Below are 10,504 nucleotides of genomic sequence, written 5' to 3'. Positions count from 1 at the left end.
TACGTAGTACGTACGTACTACGTTACTTACGTTACTACTTACGTACTACGTATATAGTAGTACTAGTACGTATATATATATAATATATATACCTACAGACATCGGTCTTGTTTAACAAAATATATATGAAAATTATTACTTAATTTAAATACATCTTTTTCTTCCCCACAGATATCTAGTATGAAATATTGTTTCTCAAACATAACCACTGATAGAAAAAGAAAGACAGATATGCAACAAGAGTGATGGAGGTGAAAGTTAATACATTTGATACACAAAAGACATGATACTGTGATACAGTATGTATCATTTCTGAGACTTGGACTTACAATAGTGTGGAACAAATACCTGAATGGTAAAAAAAATATCATCTGGAAATGAGGTTAAAGTAGATCCTTTTTAAATAGATTTTACCACACCTTGTACAAAATTATTACACTACAAGAGAGTAAGAGAAACTCTTTCAAGTTCTATAGAAATGTACTAAGTTAACTAAAACTAATGCCATCAACAGCTGAGAACTAGTTTCAAGAAATGTAAGCTCTCATCACTCCCATTAGGCGAAAGATAGACTGGCACTAAATGAAACTTTACTTAGCTCAAACAATGAAAAGTTGTTTGTTAAAGTATAATTAAAACACACATTTGCAATATTTAATTCCAAAAAACAAAGGTTTCAAAATATTCAACTTTTGTGCAAACTTTGTTGCTTTACATTTTGGTGAAGTGAATTGTGGTATGAAAACCTAAAAGCCAACATGAGTGAAAAAATTAATTGAAAAGCTAAATAGCCTCAGACTCTGTTTCAAAATAAAAGCATATAAAGGCATGTGTGTACATTTCTACACGAAGACCCTTTTCTGTAGGTTATCAAAGACTGTGTTTGTAAACAATCAAATAGACCATCAGATCCCTTTACAAACTTTTTCATAAATCAATTATTATTAGAGATAAGTGTGTATGTATATTAAAAAATACTAACACAGGTCTAATGAGCTGAGTGAAGACTGTCAAGGCTAACCAACCTGATTTTAAGAAAAGTTTGAAATGTTTCTCAAATATATTTCAACTGTGTCAGGATTACATGCAAAATGGTTCAAAATGCTGAGTAAAAACAGGAAAAATTAAAATGAACTTAGAATTTAAGCTACAGAACCAAATCTAAGGTACTCCTGCTAGATCATAGTTGGCTGCTAAAAATTAATTTGATTTAATCTTTCTGAATTACTTATGAAAATGAAACAATGCATTTTGATCATTATAACAAGGAAGTCCCACAGAGTAACAAAACTAAAAGAAATATCACCACCACATACAATAAATGAGCATTCAATCATAGCTGCAAATCACATTTAGTACATTCTACCATATCATGTGAGGTAGTAATTTCTATTCTATTTTTAGTTACGGCTTTACTTACGATTTATTTATTTTTTCCTTCTATAGTTTAGTTTAGCTATATTTGCTATAAAAATGCTAGATCACCTGCTTCTTATTGTATATCAAACAAATCACGTTTATGTTAAGAAACTGACATGAAGTTCCTTAGCAATTAAGTAAAATAAATGCTAAGTTGTTAGTCATGTAATATATGATCTTATGTTCTGGCAAATAAATAAAAAGTCTATGATCAGAAGTTAAGCAAGACTATCATGAGTAATTACAATAGAAACACAAAATATATTGGATTATTAAAAGATTACTGCAGATACTTGCTTGATCATTATTTGTGATTTTATGGCTATTCTGAAAAGTGTCTAATATTGTCTTTTTGTACAATCTTACGAGTTAGGTTTTCTTCTTCCGTTTTTGTTTTTTCCTAATTCGTTATTATTTGGTGTGATTTTATGTTAACAGCATTGCTTCTTTGAATATTTGTGCTTGTGACATTTAATTACAAAGTCATAGCCAAGCACTATTTAGTAATTATTGATTGCTGATACTTTATAAAACTTCTATTGTGTTTAATAAAGATATAACTTATCTTAAGACTGGAACTAATGTGGTTGACTGATACATTTCATTAATAACATGGTTGTTTGATATGCTACATTGGTGCCCAAACAGGGAGCTCTTCACGGGCAGGTTGATGTTCTTTGATTATTTGTTTGGTTAGTCTTAGATTCTCTCAAGCAATTATTTTAGCACAAGATAAATAAAAGTAAAAAGTTAAACATTACTGTAAGATTGTTATTGAGGCGTGATGGAGATCAATGAAGCTGATGTGTTAAGCTTGAAGCAGACCATTGCAGTTTTGACCAAATATGTGCAGATAGATATTAGAATGCTGGGTAAAAGACTAGTGACAAGAAACTTGACTCGTCCCTTCCCTATTAAAGCTGGACAATTAGTGGATTATATTCTATCAGTTGATTATTCTCATAAGAGACTTAGGTAGTTGGAATAATCAAAAACACTAATATCAGTTAGTTATTTTTATAACAATCAATTTAATCATAATTTCAAGTAATTAATTTTATAAAAATAAAAATCAATGCTAATATGTAATAAATTATATGTCAATTAATTACCCAGCTTTGTTGCCTATCCCACCTTAAACTTCAACAGTACCAATTCACTCAGCCCTCTACCTTGCCTAAAAAACAAAACAACTTAATGTGGCAGGAATTTTGTTTGAAGAAAGAGAAGACAACGTGATAGTTGCCTGCTCTTCCCAACAGGGGTGTTCAGGAACAACCATTCCCCTTCAACCCCATGCATGAAAATGTTTCCCAATCATGGTTGTTTTTCTTTTCATGGATTTACCTTTGTCTGCCAAGACATTCAATAGTAAGTAAGATCTCACTGTTACTTAATTAATATCTTGAAAAAGACATTTTTACCTTTCTCAAATATCTGAGAGTAACTAGGTGGAAACTGCAATCTCATATTTGAGAGGAGGGCCACTACAAGGTGGAAGTTACTAGCATCAGAAATGGATTTTAAAAATAGGATAATTTAAGGATAGCTTAACTAACTTCTACCTAGATGTGTTGGATACAAGCAATCTGGCTCAAAAACAGTTTGGTAGGAAGTACACTTCAAATACAGGGGTGAAAGAGACATTTATCAGAAACAACTGAGAATTACAAAGTTGTGGAACCTTAATGCTACTGAAGGAAATCTAGCAAAGTGTTTGATAACTAAATGTTCCATTAAGAGAGTACTTGGAATTGCACTATGCCATTTATAATGACAAGGTACTAGCATTCACTAAGCAGGGAGTGAGAGGACATTGTGTCAAACTTAGCTCTTAAACTGATAACTCAACTCACACTAATTTAGCAAATATCTCCTTCCCCACCATGCCATGGGGTAGAGAAGCAAGAAAACATCCAGTTCCATACCAGACTAAAACTCCAATCCACCAAGGGCTCACCAACTCCAGTTACCTCGCCACTAATAGATACCAGATCGACCAGTTAGCCCTTGTCTAATGCCAAACAGCTCGCCATGATCCAGAGCTACATCAAACTGTCCTCCAGCAGTTCAAGTCAAGTATCTCCAAACAACTTGCCCAGCACCACGAGATCCATGCCATTAAAATAGTAACCAGCTCACCAACAATCAAGCAGCCCATAGAATCTCAAGCATCAATGTCTGCCAGCCAGCAACCTAGACCTCCTCCAGTGATTGTTATGGAAGGAATTCCTGCCAATTTAAAACATCCAGAAATCACCCACGAACCAAGACTCTTCCCAAAGATTTGCTTTACGAACGTCCAAAGATTAGCCAAAGGAGAAGTCATTATTAAGACTAACCCCCCTGCAGAATACACCAAGCTCCTTAAACCATGGGACTCCTCAACCTTCCAGAATGCCATACTAAACATCCACGTTCCTAGGGACCACTAGCCAGAAGCCTCGCATACCATCATAATTAGGAGCATCCCACTGGACATATTTACAGAAGAAATACTCCAAGAATTAAAATCTCAAGACATTTCAGCCACTGAAGCTTAAAGGATAAGATCTGCAAGGACCAGTCAAGAAACCCACCTAGTACAAATCAGCCTATCTGACATAAATTAAGTAACTGATCTGATCAAGAAAGGTTTCAACCTGTGATATATCCATCACCCAGTTGAGCCAGTAAGACCCAGACAACCAACCCTTCTACAATGTTTTTACTGTCAGAATTTCGGCCACACCCATTCCATATGCACATCCAGAGTCAAGAGTGTTCAGTGCAGTGATCAACATCCAATAGCTGAATGCCAAAGACAGTGACATGAAGCCACATTAGCCAACTGAGGAGGACCGCACACTGGCTCCTACCATGGGTGCCCCAAATACTAACAGGTATTCAGGGTAGCCAGAGCAAATAATGGGCCAACCTATGGAGCCTTGTTCATCGAAGCCCAGCCAGACCACTGCCAGCTGTTTATGAACCCAAAACAACCACCTGAGCACCAGCCAACAAACCGGAACCAGGACCCAGCCACTTTAGGACCTATCAGATACTGCTAGATCTTCGACCCAACATCTGAGCCTCGCCAAATGCATCACAGCCTTCATCGTGGACATTCTAACCTGTCTCAACATGAAGGACATTATGTCTTGAGACCTACTAAATGACACCTGCCACATTGCTGGATATTACTTCACCCTCCAGGGAGTTGATCCCTACGGCTTGAAGACCCTAATCAATGGAAGGATCAACCTCGCTGCTCCTAGGTCAAGATAATAACACCACAGACGAGACAAAGTTTTCAACGAATATTATTCCACAGCCTTCACCACTCCCATCAAAAATACTTCCAATAACGATCATTATACCAAGGTGAATAATAACATTCAGAGTAACAATGTCACATTCACCCCCACTTTTCCAGCAAGCAACATTTACAAACCACACTTAGATAACAACATTACAAAACCTTTAACCACAGTCAAAATAAAAATTCACGGTGAGGACAGCATCAGAAACATAATATTAAAAACACTTCCGATGCACTCATCACCCACATCACAGCAATGTTGAACTTATCCGTCAAACCAAGATATTTCCTAACAACATGGAAATCTGCAGTCATTAGCATCATCCTCCAAAAAAGTAATGACCTTAGTAATCCAAATAACTACAGACCAATAAGCTTGTTAAACAGTACAGGCAAATTAATGGAAAAGATAATTACAACAAGGCTGATTTTCCATCTCGATTCCAATAAGCTCCTCTCTGACACTAAAAACGTGTCCTGAAAACAATGACAAACAATTGACCATTTAGCCAAATTAATAGATTCAATACACAGTGGGTTTACTCATAACCAAGCAACAATCAGTGTTTTCCTGGATGTCAGGAAAGCTTTTGATTCTGTTTGGCATAATGGCCTTAGACACAAACTATGTAACAACAAGATACCTATCCTAATTATTAAATGGATCTCAAGCTTCCTAACTAATAAAATCGCAAAAGTCAAGATTAATAGCAACATGTCACCTTCATTACCCCTTAAAGCTGGTGTTCCCTAAGGCTCTGTATTAAACCCATTACTCTACATATTATTTGTGAATAGCATAAAATTCCCAGAGACTCCCGAAACAAAAGCTTCACAATACGCCAAGAACATTGCTGTATGGAGCATGTCACGCAACCCCTACTTGCAGGAAACAAAATACAAGCAACTCTAAACCATATTCACGTGGTGCAACACATGGCGTGTGCTACTTAATCCACAGAAAACAAGCCATTATCTTCTACCACAGGTATAAGCAAAACAACCAAAAAATTAGGAATGTTAAACTAAAACTATATGACACACAAAGCAAATAACATTTATTAGTTTAATCTTCAATAGAAAGCTAACCTAGGAGACGCACTTCTCAGAAATAACAATCAAGGCACAACAACAGATAAATTATCTTAAAAATATTTGTGGCTTCACCAAAGGCTGCAACACAAAAATGATAATGATGATATACAATGCCTATATTAGACCCATTGTGGAATACAAATGCCTAGTAACATGTACCATACTGCAACATCTTTCCAAAAAACTAGAATCCACCCAGCTAAAAGCAATACGATTAGCCAACAGTCTCTCCATCTACACCCCAGCTCATGCTTACACAAAATAAATAAATCAGCAACATTACAAACACGCTTCTCGACTCTAGCAAGCAAATACTATTATAAGTCTAAAAACAGAAATAACCTATTCACAAAACTCGCCAATACTGCAGAAACACCAGCTTCATGGACAAAATTTATCTCTCCCCTAAATCACATCATCTCACAAAACAAACAACACTCACTCCAACAACCACCTTGTGCCCCCCCCCCCTCTTTTTCAGGTTGCCAACTGACCAGACTGAAATGTTAAAATCATTCAACTTGTGTTCACATTCTCTGTTCTAGTACTATGTTTAATATTTCTGAAATGCAAAGTCATTTACCATTCATTGTACCCAAAAACAACATAATCTGTTCCATGTAAATAAGTGTATGTAAAAATTGTTATCTGTAATTGTCACTTGTGATGCAATAAACTTTAGTTCTGATCTTGTGTCCCTTCTGAGACAGGGTGCACTGGCCCTCAGGGGCGGGCCTCGGCTGTCTGGATCTGCTGCTCCAATATACTTCCCTTCAATTCATAATCAAGAAAGCAACCACTCTTTCAATCTTCTTCATGGCTTTCCCTCACGCTTGAACCACGGAAAATTGACAGCTCAGAGAAACCACTAATTTATCCACTAAAATTATCGTAAGCCAGGGAAGGGGGCAAAGAGATATAATATTAATTTCTGTACACCCCTAGGTTTTCTACTAAACCTAAGATAACTACCAAGATAGATAAAAATTCACTAAGCAGTGTGAGTATCAGTATAGAAATGAAATAGAAGTTGCCAAAAGAGAAATGGTTAATGGAAGTGAAAACCATTGAAAAGTTGTAAAATTTTGTAAATATCATCAAACAGGCCACTTATCTAGGAATTATTCCAAAAGATGTATAATTAAAAATGGAATGCACACATAATTTACAGCAGTTGTGAAATTAGAGTTATCAAATAAGAAGGCTTTGATTTTCTTTTAAGTAAAATCCTCTCTAAATTATGTAATGACAACTAAAACTGAATTGCCAAATTTAATGATGTGGAAGTAGTGGACCAAATAGGTACTGTATCTGATTATTATAGATGAAAAAAGTATAACAACATATTAAGAAAAACAACCTAAACCTTTATTTTCTAACACGGAAAGAAGGAAAAATATGTTTTGACAATGAGATGAATATTATCAACCTTTAGGAAATTTCATGGCAAGCTGTAAGTAGCAAAAACTACTATAGACCACTCAAATTGCTGTTATAGAAGATCTGGCAATACTTTGTCTCATTTGTATAGATTTTATGAAATAGAAAGAAGTTAATACTGAATTTCTGACAAATGTCATTAAAATAAATGAGCCTTCTGCAGAATGTAACTCCAAAGAAACAATGATCAATGAAATACAGTGCTCGAACTAAACATTAACCCATTAACTGCTGCAGGAGCAGCTCAGTTGCCATTTTCTGACTCACAGATAAAACTGAGTTGCCATCAATCACAGTAAAACGGTAATTATCGTCATTCGCATAGAGTTATAGTTATATATATGTACGACTGACGGATATTTCTGTCATTTGCAGCTGAGCCATAGAACTTCAATGATGGAAATATCAGTCATCCGCAGTTAATGAGTTAATGAAAGTGAAGAATTGAAAGACATTACTGAAGTATACTGATATTCTAATTATAAACTCTAGCTTACAGATGTTGCTAAATATACATTGAAACCATTAGTGAAAGACCAATATTTAGTAAATCATATTATTATTATCATCTATCCACTATGAAATTCTCTGTGTTGGGTAGACACTTCTTGGCTTCTCGTTTCTCAGAAAAAAAATAATGATTTCCAGTTCTATGTGGTCTACACGAAGTTAAACAAGGTCTAAAAATCTTATAGGTACTTATTTCCTCTTATAAGTGGTATTCTGAATGCCTCGTCAGGAGCAACATGCATTAGCATCCTAGACTTATCTAGTGGGTATTGGCAAATACCTGTAAAGGTCAAGGATAGGCTTCTGCATTTATAACTGGTAACAGACTTTATCATTTCAAACAATGCCTTTTGGTTTTAAAAATGTACGTGCCCCTTTCATAGACTTACTGATAAGGTTCTTAAAAGACCAAATGTTCTAAACCATATATTGATGGCATTGTGCCCTCACCAACCTTTGAACAACATCTCAAAAACATTGAACAAGTTTTTGTTATAAGGTTTGTAAGACTAACTTAAAAGTGGTACAAGTAAATACTGCTGACCAAAAGTACCCTATCTAGGGTTTAAAATTACTCATGAGGGAATACACAAAAATATAAAAGGGTAAAGCTCTAAAACACTTTCCAACTCCAAAGAAATGTAAGGAGCACCTTTTTTTTGGATAAGATCTTTAAAGGATAATCACAGCTGCAAACATTTCATCAATTTTACCATATTCTACAAAGAATTCACTATGTTTGACATACTTTTTCAGACTCTGGCTAAAATGTAAATTAACTTACATTTTCATAATGATCATCAGTTAACTTGCATTCTTTCTTGGGGTCCTTTTCTTGACAACAACTATATGGGAGGTTGTCATTACCCAAGTAATGTATCCATTCAATTGCATTGTTAGCCCCACAACACTTCAACTGTAACAGAAATGTTGATCTAAAAAGTAGCATCTCATTTCTTGCAAAATTAAATGTTTTATGATATTCTACAAATGCTACGTTTTGGTTTTAACTGTAACTAAACTACATTCTGTTTGTACTTAAACAATATCAAACATTAATAGATTAAAAATGTTTTTGAACTAGTATTTTCTAAGCTATTTACAATTAACTTGATTCAGTCTTTACTACAAGTATATTTTGATGAATTATATAAAAAGAACAATAAATATCAGTTTTTTGCTAAAAAGTAAATTTCAAATTGAAAAAATTTAATAAATCTACTAACTTTTTTTTTAAAATGATAATTCAAGATTTATTCTTTATCACTTTTTTTATATATATACGAGGTAAGACAATGGGAAGAGAGTTTTTCTTTTTAAACTAAGTGTTAATTTGTAAAAACGTTTTCATTTGTTTTTGAAACATATATTGTCAAACATATGATTAAGAAATAGGTTCCTATTATAATTTATCTAACCAAGAGTTTAAGGTTATTACGTATAAATATCACATGGGCTCTTACATTGGACTGCACATCATCCCAGGTTTTTTTGACAATTTCATAATCTGTTTTATTGTAGTTCTTCATGGTCTGTTCCATTTTTTCCCTGATTACAGCTTCCACCTTCAATAAACATGTAAAAACTGTCAACTTATAATCTTCTCATTACTAACACAAGCAAAAGTATTTTTAAACCAGTGTCTGCACAACATATTATTTTCAAGTAGGAACTTAAACATTAACTAGAGTAACATATATCTGATCCAAGATACACCACCATCCACAATCCTTAAATAATATTCTCTTTAAGACAAGCAACTAAAAATAATGGTTTTAATATGTGCAAGTACTGGAACTAACACATTACTAACACAAGCAAAAGTATTTTTAAACCAGTATCTGCACAACACATTATTCTAAAGTAGGAACCTATCAAACATTAACTAGAGTAACACGTATCTGATCCTAAATACACCACCATCTAAAACCCTTAAATAATATTCTCTTTAAGACAAGCAACTAAAAATATTGTTTTTAATATGTGCAAGTATTGGTAGCAAAGCAATGCACAAAGATTCACATATTTAAAGTATCAATAATTTTCACTAATTTTACAATTTACAGTATTTGACAGTTATTCAATGTTGTTGTTTTTTTTTCTTTTTTTAAACAAATTTACTTAATTTCACCATTTAATTCAAAACTAGTTGCAATACAGTCAACCTCCTTTTTGTATATGATCTACAGATATAGTATTCAGTTTCTGGTAGTTGATAATAATATTAACATACTTATTTTCCATTGTTTGATATAAGAAAGATACAACAATGTAAGTTTTCTTGACTCTTAGTAATAGGATGGCAATACCTATAATTTTCAACCATTTTCATATGAGGTATATTTAGAATGTTAATTTTTACTAGTGATGTAAATTACTAATGTAAACAGTAAATGTAGTTTACCAATAAAATTACATACATATTTTGAAAGCACTCTTAGATTCAGTGCAATAGATGTTATATAAAATCATAAATAATAATCAACGTTAATCTGGTACACAATTAAAAACATTTTATTTAGGCTTATCTATGGCCTTCAAAAAGTTGACGACTCTACATGTTTTGACGTTGAGGATGACGTTACAACGTCAAAACATGTAGAGTCGTCAACTTTTTGAAGGCCATAGATAGGCCTAAATAAAATTTTTTAATTTTGTACCAGTTTAATGTTGAATATTATTTATGATTTTATATAACATCTATTGCACTGAATCTAAGAGTGCTTTCAAAATATGCTT

General features: G+C 33.7%; 1 protein-coding gene across 1 annotated transcript in view; it reads right to left on the bottom strand.

Moving 5' to 3' along the window:
- LOC106461690 (CD63 antigen-like) overlaps nt 1-10,504 on the bottom strand; it is a 37,310-nt gene that overhangs the window by 3,108 nt on the left and 23,698 nt on the right. The window contains exons 4-5 of the mRNA XM_013921536.1: nt 9,229-9,330; nt 8,550-8,681 (exon numbers count right to left, since the gene is read on the bottom strand). Coding sequence (XP_013776990.1) covers nt 8,550-8,681; nt 9,229-9,330 — 234 coding nt within the window. The remainder of the gene's footprint in view (nt 1-8,549; nt 8,682-9,228; nt 9,331-10,504) is intronic.

The sequence above is a fragment of the Limulus polyphemus genome, unplaced genomic scaffold, assembly GCF_000517525.1.
Source record: "Limulus polyphemus unplaced genomic scaffold, Limulus_polyphemus-2.1.2 Scaffold1011, whole genome shotgun sequence".
Taxonomy (NCBI): Eukaryota; Metazoa; Arthropoda; class Merostomata; order Xiphosura; family Limulidae; genus Limulus; species Limulus polyphemus.
Note: the sequence above shows the minus strand (reverse complement) of the source record. Positions and strands in the feature narration are given on the sequence as shown.